The sequence below is a fragment of the Gorilla gorilla genome, chromosome 9 (assembly GCF_029281585.2).
Source record: "Gorilla gorilla gorilla isolate KB3781 chromosome 9, NHGRI_mGorGor1-v2.1_pri, whole genome shotgun sequence".
NCBI lineage: Eukaryota > Metazoa > Chordata > Mammalia > Primates > Hominidae > Gorilla > Gorilla gorilla.
Genome location: NC_073233.2, coordinates 68,117,212 through 68,139,404, shown reverse-complemented (window position 1 = coordinate 68,139,404; position 22,193 = coordinate 68,117,212). Strand labels below are relative to the sequence as shown.

At 39.8% G+C, this 22,193-nt stretch overlaps 1 protein-coding gene across 1 annotated transcript; it reads right to left on the bottom strand.

Annotated features, from left to right (window-relative positions):
- Window positions 1-2,977: 2,977 nt before the first annotated feature.
- Window positions 2,978-13,676, bottom strand: LOC101141448 (membrane-spanning 4-domains subfamily A member 6A). Its single transcript, XM_031015974.3, has 6 exons — window positions 13,522-13,676; window positions 11,455-11,589; window positions 9,050-9,106; window positions 6,372-6,578; window positions 4,356-4,454; window positions 2,978-3,566 (listed from the first exon to the last, which is right to left on the bottom strand). Exons 1-5 carry the CDS (start codon window positions 13,666-13,668, stop codon window positions 4,365-4,367), a joined length of 636 nt encoding a protein of 211 aa, XP_030871834.3. The 5' UTR covers window positions 13,669-13,676; the 3' UTR covers window positions 2,978-3,566; window positions 4,356-4,364.
- Window positions 13,677-22,193: the final 8,517 nt, after the last annotated feature.

Sequence of the window (22,193 nt, the reverse complement as noted above, 5' to 3'; positions counted from 1 at the left end):
AAAGATGAAGGGCATCCAATATCTCCTGGTAGGGATAGATACTTTCGCCAACTTGGTAGAAGCATTTTCATGCCATACAGAAAAGGCCTCTGAGGTAATAAAGTGTTAGTTAATGAAATAACTCCCCGCTGTGGTCTACTTAAATACCTCCAAAGTGACAATGGCAGACAAAGTGAGCCCTTTTAAGATGCTGTATGGATGGTCTTTCCTTACCAATGATTTTCTATTAAATTAAGAAATCTCTGAGTTGGTTGAGCATGTAATCTCTCTGGCTCACTTCCAGTAGGAATTAACACAGTTAGCAAAAGCCCAACTCCAAGAAATAGGATCACCTTTATTTAACCCAGGAGATTTGGTATTGGTGAAAGCTCTCCCTTCTCTCTCTCTTCCTGACCCCAAGCTAGGAAGGGCCCTACACTGTTCTTTCAACCCCCTCAGCAGTAAAAGTTACAGGTATTAATTCCTGCATACATCACACTCCAGTCAAAGCCTGGAAAGCTGAGAGAGCAATCTCTGACAGCCCAGAAGAACGTCCTGGACATCAATGACAAAAAATAGGAGATCTTAAGCTGAAAATCATAAAAGATAAGTAAGTAAGTAAGGGCTACCCGTCTTACTCAGTCCCACCTTTAACTCACCAGATACTTTTTGTCATTTCAACATTTCCTGTCGAGATTCGCAGCCAGATATTAGCACTTCTTTGTAACACATATTTGCAGGGAGATTTTAATTATACATGGGATTACATTTGTAACTTCATAGAACCCCAAGGAGAAATTCTACATCTTGGCGAGTAAAAGTTTTAGACGTAAATTATCTACTACACCACCTTTCTGGGAATTGTTACATGCGCTCTACTATTTGCAACACAGCTATACATTGTGGCACCTGCAATATGGAATTCCGGTTGGAAAATTCTAATTGCTGTAATATTCTGCCTAATTATAATCTTTATAATAGAATTAATAATTGGGGGACACTTAGGCAAAACAAAGTTTCCTTTTATATTAACGCGTCTAGTAAAGTAAGCGACACCTGGTGGAGGCAAACTAGTATTACAATCCATTAAAATGGCTAACAGGTATCAAACTCCACTGGCATGGTTATGGCCTATGGTACCCCCACTAATAATGGTAATCTTAATACTCATATTCAAACCCTATATTCTAAACCTTCTTGTAAAATTTATCTCTTTTGGCCTAGAAGCAATCAAACTTTAAATGGTGCTGCAGGCAGAACCACACACGGACACGCCTTTCTTCTGAGGACCGTTAGATTGAACTCAGGAGGAGCCCTAGCTGCTGTCCCCACTAGATGCCCCTTTTCAGCAGGAAGTAGTCAGAAAGAGTCACTGTCCAACACCCTCTAACAGCAGTTAGGGTTACTGCTTCTGAGGGGAGAAATAACACAGGAGCTAAAAAGAAATTATTTAAGTAGCTAGTGAGGGTAAGGGAGTTCTCAGTAAGATTTTCTTTTTATTAAAAAGCAGCCCCCAAATCATTTCTTGTCTAGCAAAAGAAGCCTGAAAAATCAAGCTGCGAGAATAGATAAGCAAGCTGGAAGCTTGCAAAGGTGAATGCCAGCAGTTGTGCCAATAGAAAAAGGATACCTGGAAGCTAGATATATTAAACATGGAGGTTCCCTCTTCCCTTTTCTTTGTCACCATGTGTGCAGCAAAAAAGCAGGCAATATGGTGCCGGCCAGGTGGAGACCCCATCTGCATAATAAAAGATTAGTGTGGGATGGCCAGCACTTCCCATGCTATGTAAATGGCACACCTGGTCCAACCAATCTACTATGCCTGATGTAAATCAGACACGACCTCCTCAGACTCATCTATAAATCCAACCTCATCTTGCCCCAAACCCAGAAATCCATTCGGGATCCCTTCATCTGCATGAGGAAGCACTCTTCTTTCTTTTTGCCATTAAACTTCTGCTCTTAAATTCACTCTTTGTGTGTCCATGTCTTCAATTTTCTTGGCATGAGACAATGAACCTCTGATATTACCCCAGACAAATGACAATGCTTCAGTGGTCCTCTCCTGTGGTGGAAGGTGGCACCATGTGATTAATAGTGGGGAGGTGGATTTTCAAAGGAAGTACATTCTGTCTTTTCTGTCTTTCTCTCCCCCTCTCTCTCTCTCTCACACACACACACACACACACACACACTTGTTTATCCTCTACATTCTTTTAGGCAGAAAATATTCTTTATTCTGTGCTCAAATAACAGTTAGTATCTTTATTCTGTGCTCAAATAACAGTTAGTGAAATCCCTAACTTCATTGTCATCTCTGTTTTCCTTATTTGACTATAAATATCTTGAAGCCAAATCATGTATCTTATTCACTTTGGTAGCCCTGGCATTAAAAGCATAGTGTCTGGTATCCAATAAGTATCAATAAAAGTTGAATGTCCACAATAGGCAAATAAATAAAAGAAATGGTGTGTGTCAGTGGGGGGTGCAAAGGACAGGGAGAAGACATAATGAAACAGATTTGAAGATACAGCTAAAATCAAAGAAACTGACAGTTCCATTTGAGACTGGAAAAAAAGAGCAGAGAAACTCTCTGAGTATCAGGATATCTGAGACAGTGAGTATGAAGTATGACCCCTGCTACAGAGGGTCAGAGCAAGGGAAATATGACAAAATCTTTCAAAGAAATGGAGGTCATATAAAATTGAAATACTTTTTTACACGTGTGTGTGTGTGTGTGTGCGTGTGTGTGCATGAGCGAGGTGAGGCTTATGTTTGTTATACTCAAACAATTGGTCTTTCTTATTTTGAAATAAGGATGTAAGTATGAACTGGTTGTCTCTTCATAACAGATAAGCATTCCTGGTTAGCATTTGTCCACTCATTAGTTTTGTCTGAATATTGGTGAGGAGAAAATTGAGTTAAAATTTGGGTTTATGTCTGTCATTGTTGATTTATTCTGTGTTTAAAGGAAAAAACAACAAAATAAGTATTAAAATAAAGTATGCACTCAAAGATTTTATTTTGAAGCCGGCTACTTTCGTACACTCGGAGACTTCATTATGGGGTTTGCCTTTATGCACTAATGAGTAAAATACATGGGATAAATCAGTAGCACCTGTGATAAAAGAGTCTGCGCACCACAGCAAATCGGTTAACTCCTGTTGACAATTGAGGAGTATAAGAAAAAGCTGTATCCTTTGCCTCACTGTGATCTATTGAATCATCATTCTGCCTAGTTTTCTGGGAAATGTCTAAGACTATTTGGCTAGTCTAGTAAATGGTAATTTACAGCCCTGTGCTTTTGCTGAAGTCAGTATCAGGCAAACCAAGAGATCCCCAATGAACACATATCATAAATGACAGCGAAATAATTTTTTAAAACAAATATGCATTACTTTAAATGCTTACATTTAGGAAACTCAAGTTTGCTTTTTTATAATGGTTAGGTTTTCCATATTATCATAAAAATCAACTTTCCAATTAATATTTCTCCATTTTTTCCCAAGAAGTCAATAGTTCTTCATATCCAGCATCATGAGTCGTCTTTGAGGACATGAGTAACTGTGAGGCAGGAAAAGCACACTCTAGAAGAAACAAAGTATGTTAGGTCTTCAGACTTTACTCAGGTTCAGGATACATGTGGATATGCCATTTTTTCCAACTGTATACATAGAATTCTTAGCTAATCCAAGACAAGTAGAGCAGATCACTAGGTTCTTCAAATAATTACAATTTATCAGTCTAGTATTCCTTCTATTCTCTATAATAAAATTCTGGATAAATCAAGGCTTTTAAATTCAGTTAAACAAAGCAATAAGTCTGTAGGGGTGGTATCCCTTGGAATTTGATTCAACAATACATTTTTAATATATCTTTTAAAAGGAAAAAGAATTTTAAAATCACCAGGAGGAAAAGCAGAGCATAAGACATTCACTGGATCCAGCCACATGTGTAAAGGCCCTTTACCAAGTCAATACTATTAAAGAGACTAGTGGTTGTGGCAGAAATTGTTTCTGCTTAGAAGGGAGCCAAGCCAGGTTCTAGTGTCCTCAGCACAGGTACAAACTCATAGCATAATGCCAGGCCAGTCATTTAACTTCCCAGAGTCTCATTCCCTTCAGTGACAAAATGGGAAGATTGAACCAGTTGATGTCTCATTTTAACTATTTTCATACCCAGTGAACTCTCAGCTTGTCAGCTACTCAATTACCATCTGCTTTTTTTCTCGGTCTTCCATCACCATTTAAATGACCTCCCATGTGTATCTCATGACTGGCTGATTGTTCCTTCTACCACTCTTGGTGACATACTCAACACAGTGCAGAGATAAGATACACTAGGCAAGATTAAGCGAGGCTGGCCAGCACACTCACCCAGGGAAGTCAGACAGTCTGTTTCCACTGCAGCACAGCAGTGAGCACAGCTAGGCAGAACTCCAACACAGTAGAAACCAGCATCAGAGACAGAGTTCCCTGAAAGTCAAGAAATAAAATATCAGTGATGCTTGGGTCAGCCGAAGCTTTCATGCCTGGTTTAGAGGTGACCATAGAGATGAAGACCACCTCAACCATTAGAGAATGAAGTAAGGACACAATCAGGAAAACAAAACTGCTCCTCCTCACAATTGTCTTAATTCAACTCCTTCACTCATTCAGTTTCTTGAGAGGAGAAGGGAAGATGAGTAGTAACTAAATCAACTAATACACTTCATACACTTGTTTCTCACTTCTTTGAGACGTACGTAGTTCTGATGACATTGTTCACTCAGTAAGAGAGCAGAGTGGTGTAATAGCTCCCAGGACTGAGAATCAGCAGCTCCATTATAGTCTCATCTTTACTGCTGAGTAGCTGTGTAAGCCTGGACAAGTCTCTCTCTTTCTCTAGCTCCTGTTTCCTCATGTATCAAACATGCATACTAACATTTATTTCTCAGAGATTTGTGAGGATCAAGGAGGTTTTGGCTGTGTAAGCCCTTTGTAAAATTCAGTATTGACATCCCTGTCTATGTATCTGAACCTGTTTGGATGTTTTTTATTTTTGTTGTTTATTTTTTATTTTTGCTGTTTTTGGTGTTTTAAGACATGGAAAAAAACAGTGAAGGTAGTAAACTGTTGTTAATCACCAACAGCAACTCACAAGGATGAGTTCTACCATTTCTGTCCTGAGACATTCTTTGTGCAGAACTGGTCATCTGATAATAAAGGGAGATAATTTGATCACATGAACTTTTGTTTTGTGGTATTTACACACAGTTAAATAGAAGATACACGTTGTGTCCATTACCTAGAAATTGTTCTGGCAAGCAAGCTCAACAGAATCTCTCTTATTTCCAATATAAAATCGTCCCATCGTGAATTTATACTTTATCCCTACCAAATTTCTCCCAAATTTCTCTCCAGATTTTTTCCCAAGGTGGAATTTGTACCAATTACTGTCAGCCTCATTTGCATGCACTTTTTCCTCATTATACCATTACCTTGGAAGCAAGGCCCAGTTTATAATGGGTGCTGTACAAGCATGAATTTGACCAGACCTTTCTATCTGTCCATCGTCCAGGTGAGTTCTTGGCTGACCTCATTTTTATGATTGCAGGACAATAAATATTCTGCAACTTCTTTACTTTTATGTTGCCTGTTTTCCTCTCAATGCGTTGCTGACCATGAACATACCCCTTAATTTTTCAACTTCAGACATATTATTTCTGTTAGCCAAACTTCATTGTTTTTCTTCTTCCAAAGAGAGAGAATTCTCCTGCAATAATTCTCAGTTACACTCTCCATCTCCCTATATTTCTTGTCTCCTGATTTAAGATATCACACTTCTTTCAGCTATAACAAAAAGCAATAATAATGTTACCATTTCACCTGATTAGTATTATTCATTATTGTAATCATTAGGAGAAACCCTTACCATCTAACCCCATATTTCCTATTCTCTGTTTCTTCATCTTTAGTCTGATGTCTTTTTAGACCAAACTGACCCCCTACCACACACACACACCACGTTTCCTTGTCGGCATTTTCTGATCACCCGGGTCTTTCTGCTCTGTTTGCCAATCTGAATTCACCACTCTATGTACCAACATTCTCAGTTTGACAAACTCATAATTTATGCCTCCAAAATTAGATTAGTTGAGTAATTAAGAAACTCTACAAACCATGTTTTAGTTTTTCATCATCAACCTTATCTGACATTTTCAATTCCACTCTGTTAGTATGTAATCCCCTTAATCTCATCCATGCAGCCCCCCTTTGATTTACATAACCTTGGCCTTCCTCCAGATGCCCAAACCAGAATTAACAGAGAGATTTTCAAAGGATGGAATAATAAGAAATCAAGGCTTTCAGAAACCTCATAAAATTAGAACATCCCATCTAAAAAATACTTACAGCCAGACTGGCTTTGGCTCTATGGCAGTCCATGGTGTAAGGTGAATGATAATCATAAGAAAGAAGGAGTCTGGTTGGTATATCCTTTTCGTCCAACTTACACTGCAATGAGGCAGGATTTAATGCAGCCAGGTTGACAGACAGGAGAATGAAACCCACCAGGGCAGACAGAGCACTCAGAATGCTTCCAGCCAGGCTGCTATGCACCTGAAAGAGACATGCTGGGTAAGAATCATTCCCAAAGGGCCGCGAATCTCTCTTATCCCTTTTTGCCATTACATTGCAAGTTATTCCCTTATCTGTCTCCCTCAGGAAGTCTGGGAAGGATCATTTCTTGTTGTATGCCTCTCCAGTGTCCAGCCAAAAACTCAGAATCTGGAACGTAAAACTTGGCTGAATGAATGAACATATGAACTGGTTCCCCTCAAACAGGACCTCAATAGTGTGGTAGAGAATGTTACTATCCTAAATTCTTTCCCTGGGACAGATAGCTGGGCCTCCACAAGGCTTGCCTGGAAAATTACTATGAGTGTGACCACAAGCAAAGGTGGCAATGTACCAGATGCAGTTTCTCTCTTGGCCAACTCAGAAACCCCTCGTGCAAGCATCAACCACACAGAAAATGTGGATGGTGTATTAGCATGGTGCAAAAGTAATTTCGGGTTTTGCCACTACTTTCAATGGCAAAACCACAATTACCTTTGCACCAACCTAATAGCTTACTCTTGCGTGCCTATTGCCTCTCTCAAAAGCACACCTCTCAAAGATGAGTGAGGGGGTGGTTCTGAGTCTCAGGCAGGCCCTGGAACCTGGGCAGGCATATGACTGGCCACATTGAGCGCAGCATGGGATGGCTGTGGGCAGAGGTCTAGGTGCGGGCCCAAGGATGGTGTAATGTGTGGGAGGCAGCGGGAGGTGCAGAATAAAGGCCTGGACTGGATGTCAGAAAATTGAGGTCACAATGTAGACTTGACCCAGCTTGTTCCCTTGGGTACTCAGTTCCTTGGTTTTATTTCCCACTCTGGTTCTCATTTCTACATTTATGAAGTGAAGGGAATAAATAAACTGACCTCAGAAGTGACTTCCTTTACTCCAGCTCACACAGAAAAGAGAACTGAGCTCACAGCATTCTGAAAGCTATTGTTACAGGTAGGTAGGCTCCAGGGCACACCCCACAGCCATACAGTAGCGTGTTATTTAATCCCATATGGGCACTTCTTCTTTTAGGAACTCACCAGTTGATGCTCTGGGACCCCAATTTCCCAACATAATGACTGAAGTGTACACTCCTGGGCCTCCTAGTAGCCAGTAGTAGTCTTGATGCCTAGAGTCTATATTTCTTAGAATAAGCTAGATTTGTCTTGAGATGGCACTCTTCTTCAGTCTCAAAAAGGGCTGGTACAATGTGTGACAAGAGTAGAACTCACTAAAGCCTCGATGTTTCTGGTGAGTCTGAGCCCACCCCGAGACCACATCCTGCATCCTTGAGCTTCCTGCATGTTCACTGTGGGATTGTTCTCTAGAGTAAGAGGCCCATATATTTCCTACTAAAAGTTTGAAAACATTACTCTTGTACTAGGCTGCTCAGTATGGTTGCCAGTAGCCACATGGGCTACTTATATTTGAAGTAAAATTAAGTAAAATTTAAAATTCAGTTGCACTATCCATATTTCACATCATCAATAGCCACATGTGACCGCCATATTGTAACAATGCAGCTGTTGTGGATTTCCATCATCATAGAAAGTTACATTTTATTTCCATCATAGACAGTTACATTGCACAGCACAGATCTAGTGGTGGATTGTAACTGAGGGTTCCAAATAATAATCTCTAAATACCAACGAGGGAAAGAAGGAACTGGCATTTTTCTGGGCACTCTCTCTGACTTCCTTGCTGGCTTTGGGAGATTTTTGTAGCCAGAGCTTCCAAATTGAGTTTCTGTGCAATTAAATTATATGACATTCTCTTACATAATCTCCAACATAAATCCTTTGAGGGATATAGGATTGAGTGAAGACTTAATGAAACTTTACCGACAACAAACACTTCTTGGTATAATCCAGCTTTTCTCTCCCTGCCACTTCCAACTCTAGTTTTTGCTGGAATACGGGATAAAGGCAGGTAAAGCATTTTTTTTGTCTTAGCCAATACAAATGACCAACGACAACTTTTAGGGTGCAAGAATTAATACTCAAACAAAATAAAGGTATTATCTTTCTAGTGAGATAGATGAAAGAATGAGAGATAGTACCATACATAAACAGCATGTTGACTCATTTTTTTCAAGGGTTGTAACACCTGGGCTTAAACAGTGAACCCCAACAAATAGACCTGTTTATAACACTGTCAGCTCCCTTGCCATTGAAAACCTAAATTTGAAGACCAGTTATCACCAAAAAAGCATCACAAATAAGCACAATTTTTCTGTGATAGATTCTTGGACACTGGTTGAAGGGATATTATAATTCTCTGAATAGAGACTTTGATGTAGGGTACAATAATTGGAGAAATGTGCTCTGAACAAGGATATGGAGCATCCAGGCCTGGATCCTAACTCTAACAACTAACTGCTCTAGAACTGAGTTTTCAACTTTTCAAAGTAGAGAGACTGGCCTTAACGGGTTCTAAGTTTCATTTTGATCCACTGAGTTGTGGGTTATAGTTCTCATACTCACCAAAGGCTTGGTTAACCCTTTCTCTGTGATAATTGATAGAAAGCCAGAGATGACAAACTAAAATAAAAGAGAAAATGGTCAGGTCAGTTTCCATGTAAAGAGTAACTGCGATGTCACTATCATGATGTTTATAGAAAACTGTCATGGGAAAAGCCTTGGGGAACAAATGATCAATGAGGTAATATCCATTTAAAGACATAGATTTATCCCGTTTGCCCATATAGTGTTCAGATAGCAACAGAAAAAAAAAAGATAGCAGAAATATATCCAAATAAACAAAATGAGGACCTTAAAAGCCAGGAAATACTATTCATTTTCTTAATGAAATGGTAAAATTTTGGTGTAAGATGTTCTTTAGAGAAGGACATGAAAACAATGGTATGGAAAGAGAAAAGAATTGGAATCATATGGTTTTTGTCCATCGTTATATTGATGTGATGCATCACATTTGATTATATGTGTTGAACCATCCTTGTATCGCTGAAATACATCTCACTTGATCATGGTGAATGATCCTTTTAATATGTGGTTGAATTCAGTTTGCTAGTATCTTGTTGAAGATTTTTGCATCAATGTTCATTAGGGATATTAACCTTTAGATTTCTTGTAATGTTTTTGTCTGGCTTTGATATCGGGATAATGCTGGCCTCATAAAATGAGTTTGGAAGTATTCCCTCCTCTTCCATTTTTTGGAAGGGCAGAAAAGTGTTGTTACTAGATTTTCTTTAAAAAGAAAATAAAAGATGGGAAAAGCTGAGACGTGGATCTTACATTGCTGGCTCCCCAGGCTACGGTAAAATGGTCAATGAGAACAGAAGGAAAGACAAGAAGGGATGGCAGAAAACTTTCAAGGGTGTGTTTACAAAATGAAAGAAATTTTTTTCATCCTCTAGAGTATTCATGACCTACAGATTTGGAGCCATTAAGGAAAGAAAATTATTTGACAGTTAGAAGAAAGGGGGACAAATACCAAAGAAAAACTGTGATTCCTGTAACCCAGGCATTTAGTTATTTGTCTGTATAAACAAATGCGAAGTCTGTAAACATATGGACTAGATGTCCCTTCAAAGGTTGACTGTGCTTAGTGACTTGCTTTTAAAGAATAGATTATAGAAACAGGAGGGAAAGAAGTAGTAACTTTACAGAGGAGAAAGACGAAGTAACTTTAGTAGTTAGTAGTAGTAACTTTACAGAGGAGAAACCAACAGTGGTCTGTTGACTGTCTTTCCTCCCACAACCTTCCTTTCTTTTCCATTTTGGATTCAGTAAGCTCTAAACACACTACCCCAAACACATGATCAAGGTAAATTGTGTCAGTGACAGTATGTTGGTAGCATCACCCTTGATATGACTTGATGAAAATGTTGCTTTACCTCTGTTATCATCAGCCAAAAATTCCCCCAAATCTAAACATCAGAAAAATATGAGACAAACCCCAATTTAGGAACATTCTATAAAAATCTCAGCCAGTACTACTTCAAAGTACTGAAGTCCTCAAGGAAAAGGAAAATCTGAGAAAGTCTAGAGGAGCCTGAGACATCATGACCAAATGTAATGTAGTGTAATGTAGTAGCCTTGCATGGATCTTGACACAGAAAAAGGTCATTTGGGGAAAACCAGTGAGATCCAAAATCAGATGAAACTTTAGTTAATAAAAGAAGAAAAATGGACATGATAGACAAATCGGTGAACTTCTTGATGCATCAAATAAACAAATGTAAAACAAGAGCTAATAACAGGTACTGAGGTGCAGGAAGTTGAAGGAAAAACATCTATAAAAGAGAAGCTTAATTATGAGAAAGCTCAATCTAAGAGACAGCAGTTCTTTGGGAAAAGGACTGCTAAGTCCTTTTGAAACCCCAGAGCTGCAGCTATTTCAGAGGAATTTCTAGTCCATCACTGGGACATAGACATCTGCTCAGCCTTCCCTGGCAATCCATCAATGCAGTAAAAGCATTTTCAAAAAAGCTCAGAGGTATAAGTTCCCCTTCCTCCATGATCCCCACAAGCATCTGTGTGGTTTCTCTGTGAGTTTATGATGTTTTCCATTGATGCTCATTTTTTTAATATTCTTCCCAACCTTATCCTAACTCATGGATGTTTTGCCTAAACCCGGAAAGAAGTCAGTAGCTTCATCATAGCTCAAGATGACAAGGTGAAAAATAAGATGATCTTCAAAAGAAATGCATATTTGAGTCTGATGAGAAATTGATCTAAAATCAGGAACCCCCTGCCATCCTACCCCACTCAATCCTCCCTGAACTACACACACAAGAGAAAAAGTTTCACCATTGACTCATTGCTGCTGGCAGATCAAACATAGCAAGGTGGCAGGTGGAAAGTTTAAGCTATTGGCATCTCCCTCCCCTTATCGCCCCATGCTTCCCTCCTCAGAAACTACTCACCAACAAGGGTCCTATGAATGGGTAAGCAGACTTCAACAGCATAGAAATCACTTGGGTAAAATTTGGAGAGAAGGAAGCAGATGCGAAAATGATTCCCATGCTCAATACCTTCACACCACACAAGATCTGGATAATCTGTGGGAAGAGAAAGGAAGATTGAGGATTAAAACCAGCATTTGTAAACACAGGGCCAGGCTGGGCATGGTGGCTCACACCTGTAATCCCAGCACTTTGGGAGGCCAAGGTGGGTGGATCACCTGAGGTCAGGAGTTCCAGACCAGCCTGGCCAACATGGTGAAACCCCATCTCTACTAAAAATACAAAAAATCAGCTGGGCGTGGTGGTGTGCACCTGTAATCTCAGCTACTCTGGAGCCTGAGACAGGAGAATTGCTTGAACTCGGGAGATGGAGGTTGCAGTGAGCCGAGATTGTGGCATTGCACTCCAGCCTGGGTGACAGAGCAAGACTCCATGTCAAAAACAAACAAGCAAATAAACAAACAAAAAAAACCCAGGGCCTTTTTTGCCTCTCCCATGGTGCTAATGCATTATCGCCTTCTGCAAGATCCCAGTGAGGATAAAAACCCTGTGGAAACTCTAGAGTGAGAAATATGAAAAGAAATCCTGGAGGGTGTGTGGCTCTGCCACAGAAGCCACAGTCTCGGGTGTCTGGCAGGTGCTCAGGAAGGCTTCTGCATTTCTGCCTCTCAGGCCCTGGTCTGCTCATGGCCCCTGCTTCCAGCTCACAGTGGCTGCTGGGATCTGCTTTCCCAACTCTCAGGACTCCTGAGTCCATGACTAGTAACTCTCTTTCTACCTCTCTGAGAACGGGGGCACCTGGAAGCCCTCACTTTCTCTGGAGGATTGGTGGTGTAGAAATCCCTCCCCTCATCTCCCAGATTCCAGTGGACACAGCTTGGCCTTCTCTGTTCAGCTCCTTGGAAACTGCAGCCCACAATCCTATAGCTAAGGTTCTGGAAGCTCATTTTATTAACTTTCATTTTAAGTTCAAGGGTACAAGTGCATGTCTGTTACATAGGTAAACTTGTGTCATGGGGGTTTGCTGTACAGATTATTTCATCACCCAGGTATTAAGCCTAGTATCCGTTAGTTATTTTTCCTGATCCTCTCCCTCCTCCCACCCTCCACCCTCCGAAAGGCCCCAGTGTGCATTGTTCCCTTCTACGTGTCCATGTGTTCTCATCATTTAGAGGCCACCACCCTTAGCAAACTAACAAAACCAAATACTGCATGTTCTCATGTATAACTGAAGCTCTGTCTTAGGAGGTAGTTTTCCTTCCTGACATCCACCTCAAAGATTCACAGCTCTATTATCATTTACCAAGAAGTTTTCTAGACCTTATGTCACCTGAGCCTCATAGAAACCCATGTGATTGTACATGAGGCAAGGAAACCAGTCCCACCAGGTCCTGAAATCCAGTCAAACAGAGTGCCTCACCTCAGATCACATAAGTGCAGAGGCAAGTCTAGAAACCAAAACTCTGTGTTTCCCTCCCAATCCAAGATAGATCCCTTATTTCTCTCCTCCCTTCATGCAATACAGCTTCTTTAATAAACTCTGGATGAGAGGAGAAACAGACAAACAAAAGGTAAATATCATTTCCATTCTCAAAAAGGTAAGAAGAAAACAGGGAGAGGAGGTATATTTTTTCTGTAATTTGCAGTAAGGGAAAAATTCCTTGCAAAGAATCAGTGTGGATTATTAAGCATGCAGTTGTGAAATACAGAAAAATGTATATACAATATGTAATTATTTACCACCATTACTTTTGTAAAAGAAAATATAGAGAAGTACTGTATTGCAAAAATACAAAGATAACAACAGAAAATCAACTCCTCGTATTCAGAATAAGGGAAAAAACATTTCTAAGACAATCTCTTGTGGAAAAGTTCTGGAACAGTTTTCTCCAAGTGGCTTCTACCCCAAAGTCCCTCCAGCAAAACTTAAGGGTCTCCACACTCACAACGGATGACCAGTCCCAAAACATACATCATCTCTTCCCACTTCCCCTAACCCCTCTCCAACATGTTCTGAATTAGATTTACCCCAATAACTTTGACTTTTGCCTGTAGACGCTTCTTCAGGCTATCCTGCCCCTGGTTGGTGGGTTCAGGTTTCTCTGCTTGGGAGAAGTTGATGACATTTGATGGGAGCATTATGATGGTCTCATTGGGAACATGTTGTGATGTCATAATGGTGTTGCCAACTACGGAAGAAAAAATAGATTTAGCTCTTAAAAAGTACAGAGCTCCCAAGTTCTGGCTGCAAAACTGGTAAGTCAGTTTCTGCCAATTAGTCCAGACTTGGCCTGTGTGTTAGAGAAAGAAACTGATATTATGGAGCAGTGAAAACCACACAACCTTGGTATCATGAGGATTTTTCCATAATGTTTGACACAGTCCATTATAGATAATAAACACATCACAGGGTGGCAGCAGCATGAATCTTGAGAGGTCCCAATATCCAGAGGCAAAGGGTCACACAAAATTTGCAATATGCAGCAATGTCCCTTTGCCCAGTCCTACTGACAACAACTGTATTGCCATATATTTGATGAATTTTTTAGACAAATGCACTCTAATCATTTATTTTTTGTCTATTAGCATGCATCTTAGATATGTTTATCATATTTTACTAGACATGCTCTTAGTTTTTATCCTGCAGTGCTTTTAATATTTGAAAAATACACCCAACCTCCTCCAGTCATTGCAGATTGGCTTCATACATTGGAAGACCTTTATTGGTTAGCATAGCTAGAGATTCTAGGGGCCCTTCAAGCTTTTTATGGGCTTGTGTGTGTAATTTCCCAGTTAAAGAGGTTTGCTTGTTTCTTGTCTGGAGCCTGTAACCTCTTTCTCCCCCTGGTGTCCGCCTTCAGTACTACAATCTCCCTAGTGCTGAAACAGGGTGCTTGCCTTTGTTCTCAGAAGCCCCCAACATGGCATCCAAACTCTGCACTCTGAGTCATGTAAGACAGAAACCAGTGCCTTGGGCAACCCCGCTGGAAACCCAGAATGCTGGACTCATGGCCCACTCCTCTTGCTTCCCTAAGGGAGAAGCTGGGACTTCAGGGTTTTCTCCAGATCGAGTCTCACTGTATCAGGGTGAGAGAGGCCAGGACGAGTAAAATGCCACGACTTTTTCTACTCATTTTGATGCATCTTTTCCTGGCTCTGCACTCACCTGAAGTGCTCCCAAGTTCCCGTGGCAGAGCTCAGAAACAGATATTTATGTTTGACAACAAAGGAGTTGGAGATAAATTTTGGTGTTTCTCTAACAATATATACAACTCTCTGTGCACATTCTCCATAAAATATCTCTTGTTCCTGCAGGTCCGTGGGCAAAACTGTCTCCCTGGCATTTCTAGTTCTAGGGATCCCTCCTTAGAGAATAAGAAGGCCTTAACTCTTTGGACCCAAAACAACTACCTGAGTTTTTGTTTCTCAGCTAGCCCTGTTTCCCAGGTCCCATCTGCATCTCAGCTTTCATTTCCCACTCTCCAACCCTCTCCTTCAGGACCAGGGGAATCTTCTATTCCCTAAGGACATGTGTCCTTCTCTTATTTATCGTGTTTCCCCCTCCATTCCATGATACCTCTCATACCCTGTACTCTAGGAACTCTTCTCTTTTGATATATCTTTCTGAAGCATGTATCATAAACTTTTTAGTGAGATATTGTTCTTTGGATTGCTGGAAAACAAAAGCTAGAAACTAGTAAGCAAAATCTCCTTCTCCTTCCTCCATTACTATATTCCTCTAACTCCTCCACTTATCTCTCCCTTTGCGTATATTATCTTAAGAAAAGTACTAAGAAAGTCTTAAATGCTTGGGATAGAAAGAAAAAATATTCGTGTGTTTGCAAGGCTTTTAATCTTTCTTGTAATCTCCATTGGATACATTAGTATTGGGCAACAGGAAGTCCTCAATTGAAAACACAGCCTGGCAACTATTCCAGCATTCAAGGGATCCGGAGAAGGAAGGGCTAATGTTCAGCATAAGCTATTTCACAGAAGTGACTGTGATTTCTCATATGTAAGTGAGAAGTTTCTTCCTATAATGAAGGAAAAGAGGGAAGTGTGAAGGAAAGAAAGGAAGAAACATTTTCCCCAAAGTGATAATTAAGCAAAATGAAGCGTGTGGGCTCTTTGTGAGGAGGAGGAATCAACAGCTAGAAAGAGTCATCTGGTTCTGACTGATTTCTGCGGGCATGCGGGTGTTTTAACAAGATAAAATCTTATTTGTTATATACATAGTAGCCTCAGATCAATTGCTTTCTCTTTGTGTCTTACATATATTATTTGGTATATTTGTTTTATCGTTTATATCTGAAAATGTCTTGAAATATCTCTGTCCAAATTATGACTTTGGGTCAACTAATAAAGAGCAGTTTTATGGTTTTGACAAGGTTGATAGTTCTCTGAATCAGTTAATATTTGCACTTAGCACCTTAGCTACATGGGAAAACATTGACTTAAACCATGCCATGTCAAACTGACATAAGATCAAATAAGAGAAGGACAGATGTCCTTAGGGAATAGAAGAGTCCCCTGGTCGTGAAGGAGAGAGTTGGAGAGTGGGAAATGAAAGCTGAGATGCAGATGGGACCTGGGAAACAGGACTAGCTGAGAAACAAAAACTCAGATAGTTGTTTTGGGTCCAAAGAGTTAAGGCCTTCTTATTCTCTAACTTCCTCATGAATAATGAGCATTGACACATAATTAGGATCAATTTATCTAAGAGTTTACTACAATTATGTGTTCCCAGGAAATGCAAAACTTTTATACCTTGATATCCGAGTTTCCGTCTTTCAGTTGTAACTTGAGTAATAAAGTAGACTAATACATTTAGGCTGAGAATAGAGGATGAGATGACAAATTTAATGGATGCTAACACCATTCAGTGAAAATATTTTTTGAAACATAATATTCACTTTGTCTTAAAAGCATAAGCCTACTGATTCCTTTTTAGTTACGAAGTTAAAAATATACCTTTAAAATGAAAATAGCATGTGAATACCACCTGTCTTTGTCTGTTCAGACTGTTATAACAAAAATACAATAATCTAGGTGGCTGAAAAAACAAACATTTATTTCTCACGATTTTGGAGGCCAGGACATCTGATGTCAAATTGCTGGCTATCCTCAAGTGTGATGAAGGCCAACTTTCTGGTTCAAGGATGTCTGTCTTCTTGCTGTGTCCTCTCATGGTCGAAAGGAGCAAGAGAGCTCTGTGGGGTCTCTTTTATAAGAGCACCAATCCCATTCATGAGGACTCCACCTTTGTTACCTTATCGCCTTGCAAAGGCCCCACTTTTTAATACCATCACTTTAGGGGTTGGAATTTTAACATATGAATTTTGGGAAGACATAAACATTCAATTGATAACACCACCCGAATCAATTGATTAAAGTAACCACCACCAAAATTGAAATAAACTGTTATTATGTTCATCCTTGTGTGATGCAACGAAAAGTTGGTAAGTCACATCATCTATGTTGTGTTTTTATTAAAATTATTAACTTGAACTCATGGAAAACAAGAAGAAATGTCCAAGATATGGGGCATTATATGAAACAAATACTCCAGACTAAAAAAACAAAAACAAAAGTCAGTGTCATAAAAGACTAAAATAAATGCAAAATCAAACAAACAAAAAATGGTGAGAAACTGCTCTATGAGTAGATTATGAAAGACTGAAAGGACAAGAGAACCAAATGTATGAGTGGACCATAATTTATGTGTTTATTTGTATATAAACACATAAGCCCCTCCATTATCCTCATATTTTTATAAATATAATTAGGGAATAATGGAGGAAATTGTAATAAGAACTATATATTGGATTATTATATTAATAAATTTTGGGATGTAATAATTGTATTAAAGCTATATAGTAGAATATTATTCTTAGGGGACATGTCTTTAAGTATTTAGACATTAAGTATCAGGATATCAAGCACTTACATTTTGTAAAATAAATTTCATTGTACATATTTAAAGTATACAACATGATATTATGAGATACATATAGAGAATAAAATGGTTACTACTGACTTCAAACTATATTACAAGGCTACAGTAACCAAAACAGCATGGTACTGGTACCAAAAAAGATATATAGACCAATGGAACAGAACAGAGTCCTCAGAAATAACACCACACATTTACTGCCATCTGATCTTTGACAAACCTGACAAAGACAAGCAATCAGGAAAGTGTTCCATATTTAATAAATGACGTTGGGAAAACTGACTAGCCATATGCAGAAAACTAAAACTGGGCCACTTCCTTACAGCTTATTCAAAAATTAACTCAAGATGGATTAAAGATTTAAACATAAGACCTAAAACCATAAAAACCATAGAAGAAAACCTAGGCAATACCATTCAGGACATAGGCATAGGCAAAGACTTCATGAATAAAACCAAAAGCAATTGCAACAAAAGCCAAAATTGGCCAGGCGCGGTGGCTTATGCCTGTAATCCCAGCACTTTTGGGAGGCCGAGGCAGGCGGATCACGAGGTCAGATCGAGACCATCCTGGCTAACACGGTGAAACCCCGTCTCTACTAAAAATACAAAAGAAATTAGCTGGGCGTGGTGGCGGGTGCCTGTAGTCCCAGCTACTCGGGAGGCTGAGGCAGGAGAATGGTGTCAACCCGGGAGGCAGAGCTTGCAGTGAGCCGAGATCACGCCACTGCACTCCAGCCTGGGTGAAAGAGTGAGACTCCGCCTAAAAAAAAAAAAAAAAAAAAGAGCCAAAATTAACAAATGGGATCTAATTAAACAAAACAGCTTCTACACAGCAAAAGAAACTATCATCAGAGTGAACAGGTGACCTACAGAATGGGAGAAAATTTTTGCAATCTATCCATCTGACAAAGGGCTAATATCCAGAATCTACAAGGAACTTAAACAAACTTAACAAGAAAAAAACAAACAACCCCATCAAAAAGTGGGCGAAGGAGGCTGGGCGTGGTGGCTCATGCCTGTAATCCCAGCACTTTGGGAGGCCAAGACGGATGGATCATGAGGTCAGGAGATCAAAACCAGCCTGGCTAACACGGTGAAACCCCATCTCTACTAAAAATACAACAAATTAGCCAGGCGTGGTGGTATGCACCTGTAGTCTCAGCTACTCAGGAGGCTGAGGCAGGAGAATCACTTGAACCCAGCAGGCAGAGGTAGCAATGAGCTGAGATTGCGCCACAGCAGTCCAGCCTGGGTGACTGAACGATATTCTATCTCAAAAAAAAAAAAAAAGTGGGTGAAGGATATGAACAGACAATTCTCATAAGAAGAAATTTATATGGCTAACAAACATAGGAAAAAAAGCTCATCATCACTGGTCATTAGAGAAATGCAAATCAAAACCACAATAGATACCATCTCATGCCAATTAGAATAGTGATCATTAAAAAGTCAGGAAACAGCAGGTGCTGGAGAGGATGTGGAGAAATAGGAATAGTTTTACACTGTTGGTGGGAGTGTAAATTAATTCAACCATTGTGGAAGACAGTGTGGTGATTCCTCAAGGATCTAGAACTTGAAATACCATTTGACCCAGCAATCCCATTACTGGGTATATACCGAAAGGATTATAAATCATTCTACTATATAGACACATACACACATATGTTTATTGCAGCACTATTCACAATAGCAAAGACTTCAACCAACCCAAATGCCCATCAATGATAGACTGGATAAAGAAAATGTGGCACATATATACTATGGAATACTATGCAGCCATAAAAAAGAATGAGTTCATGTCCTTTTCAGGGACATGGATGAAGCTGGAAACCATCATTCTCAGCAAACTAACACAGGAACAGAAAACCAAACACTGCATGGTCTCACTCATAAGTGGGAGTTGAACAACGAGAATATATGGGCACAGGGAGGGGAACATCACACACCGAGGCCTGTCGGGGGGTTGGGGGGGCAAGGGGAGGGATAGCATTAGGAGAAATACCTAATGTAGACGACGGGTTGATGGGTGCAGCAAACCACCATGGCACGCGTATACCTGTGTAACAAACCTGCACGTTCTGCACATGTATCCCAGAACTTAAAGTATAATAATAAACATTTAAAAATTAACATATCTATTATTTCAAATAGTCACTCGTTTGTATTTCTATGTGTGGCAAGAGCAGCTAAAATCTAGTCATTTAGCAAAAATGCCAAGTACAATACCTTGTTATTAACTATGGTCTTTGTACTGTACATTAGAACTCTAGATTTGCTCATCCTACTTATCTTTCACTTTGTATCTTTTGACCTGCTGCTCTCCCCTACCAGTTTTCTCTCTCTCTCTTCTTCTACCCCTGGTAACCACAGTTTCACTCTGTATCTCTCTGAATTCTATATTGTTAGTTGTTTTGTTGTTATTTTAGATTCCACATATAAATGAGATTGTGCAATATGTCTCTGTGTCTGGGTAAGTTTACTTAGCATAAGTTTCTCCAGTTTTTTCCATGTTGTGGCAAATGGCAAGATCTCCTTTTTTAAGTCTGAATTATATGAGTGTGTGTGTGTGTGTGTGTGTGTATCTCACAGTTTATCCATTCATCTGTCAATAAAAACTTAGCACTTGGCACCTGTAATGGGAGTGGGAGCCACAAAGATCTTCCAAATATCACTTGGATCATCCCTCCACTGTTCTAGTGAATAGTATCTGGCTTCTACCTACACATATATATTTCTTATTTAAACAGTAGCTTGGCCATACCTTTAATTTTCTTTCTTGAACAGCCTTTTATCTTCACATGGCCAAGCTGATAATTTTCTAAATCTTTAAATTTCACTTACTTTTTGATTATTCATTTTTTCTTTTAATTCATTTCTCTCTTCCCATATTTTATTATAAGCAGTCAGTTCCCTGAACACTTCACTTAGATATTTATTTCACCAAACATCCTAGTTCATTGCCTTTAAGTTCTGCCTTCCACAAAACCCTGGGACATAGACACAATTCAGCCACATTCTTTGCCACTTGATAACAAGGATGGCCTTTGATCCACTTTTTTTTTTTTTTTTTTTTTTGAGATGGAGTCTCACTTTGTCACCCAGGCTGGAGTGTAGTGATGCGATCTTGGCTCATGGCAACTTCCGCCTCCCAGGTTCAAGCAATTCTACAGCCTCAGCCTCCCGAGTAGCTGGGATTATAGGTGTTCACCACCATGACCGGCTAATTTTTGTATTTTTGGTAGAGACGGGTTTCACCATGTCAGCCAAGCTGGTCTTGGACTCCTGACCTCCAGTGATCTGCCCACCTCAGCCTCCCAAAGTGAATGGGATTACAGGCATTGAACCACTGCGCCTGGCCCCCTCCAGTTTTTAATTATTTCTCATTTTCATCTGACACCACATCAGAATGGCACTCACTGCCCACATTTTAATCAATATTGTAATTACAACCACTTAAATAATCTCTAAGACTGAGGTTCTGTCTACAGCTCTCTTCTTCTTAGTCCTTACCAGAATCGTCTGTTAGAGACTAGCCTCTACCCATTACCCAGTTCCAATGCCACTTCCACATTTTTAGGTATTCAATACAGCAGTACTGCACTTATTGGTACCAGTTTCTTTCTTAGTCCATTTGTGCTGCTATAACAGAATACCACAAACTGGGTAATTATAAAAAATAGAAAATTATTTCTCACAGTTTTGGAACTGAGAAGTCCACGATCAAGGTGCCACAGGTTCAGCATCTACTTAGGGTCACATTGCTTGCTTCCAAGATGGTATCTTGTTACTGCATCTTCCAGATAGGACAAACTGTGTCCTCACATGGTGGAATGAATGGAAGGGTGAAATAGTCCAAATGTCTTGTGAAGCCTCTTTTATAAGGACCTTAATTCCATCCATGAGGGAGGAGTCATCATGACCTAACTTCCTCCTAAAGGCCCAAACTATTGCATTTGAGATTAAGTTTCAACATGCATTTTGGACAGGACACAAACATTCAAGCCTTCAAACCATAGAAACCATATATATCTGGGCTTATTTCTGGGTTGTATATTTTTGTCCCACTGGTTTATATGTCTGCTTTTATGCCAGTATCATACTGTTTTGATTACTATAACTTTATAATATACTTTTAAATAAAGACGCATAATGCTTCCAACTTTGTTCTTGTTTCTCAGAATTACTTTGGCTATTCAGGGTCTTCTGTGATTACACGTGGATTTTAGCATTTCATTTTATATTTCTGTGAAGATGGATTGTGTTGAATCCTTATACTGCTTTTAGTAGCATTGATAAGTATAGGAGGCAGGGAAATTCTGTGCAGAAGAAGGCAGGTCCCCAGCAAGGGCCCCACCGTCAAGCCAAAAATCCTGATAACTCAGCCCAAAGTGAGAACATACATCCCTGTTTTCCTACTTGAATGTCGCCTTTTCCAAAACCACCCATATCCGGCCCCACCCTCCATCCTATGCTCATAAACACCCCAGGCTCAGCCAGCAGAGAGAGGAGATGCAGCTGGATGTTGAAGACTATGGTTGTACGGCAGACAGAAGCAGCTTGACATGAGAGGGACAGCTTGATGGTGTAGCATCTAGTCCTCGGCCTGACTCCAGGGGAAGATTACCTTCCTGCTCCATCCCCTTTACATATCCCCTTACCACTGAAAGCCACTTTCACCAGCACTAAAATCTCTTGCATTTACCGTCTTCAGTTCGTTCATGCAACCTCATTCCTCCTGGATGCTG

Excerpts from the sequence above, each read along its gene's own strand:
- LOC101141448 (XM_031015974.3), bottom strand. The coding sequence starts at position 13,668 with ATGACATCACAACATGTTCCCAATGAGACCATCATAATGCTCCCATCA. Across the intron at positions 6,579-9,049 it reads AAGGGTTAACCAAGCCTTTG|GTGCATAGCAGCCTGGCTGG; the intron begins GTGAGTATGAGA and ends TGTCTCTTTCAG. Across the intron at positions 4,455-6,371 it reads GAGCCAAAGCCAGTCTGGCT|GGAACTCTGTCTCTGATGCT; the intron begins GTAAGTATTTTT and ends CTTGACTTTCAG.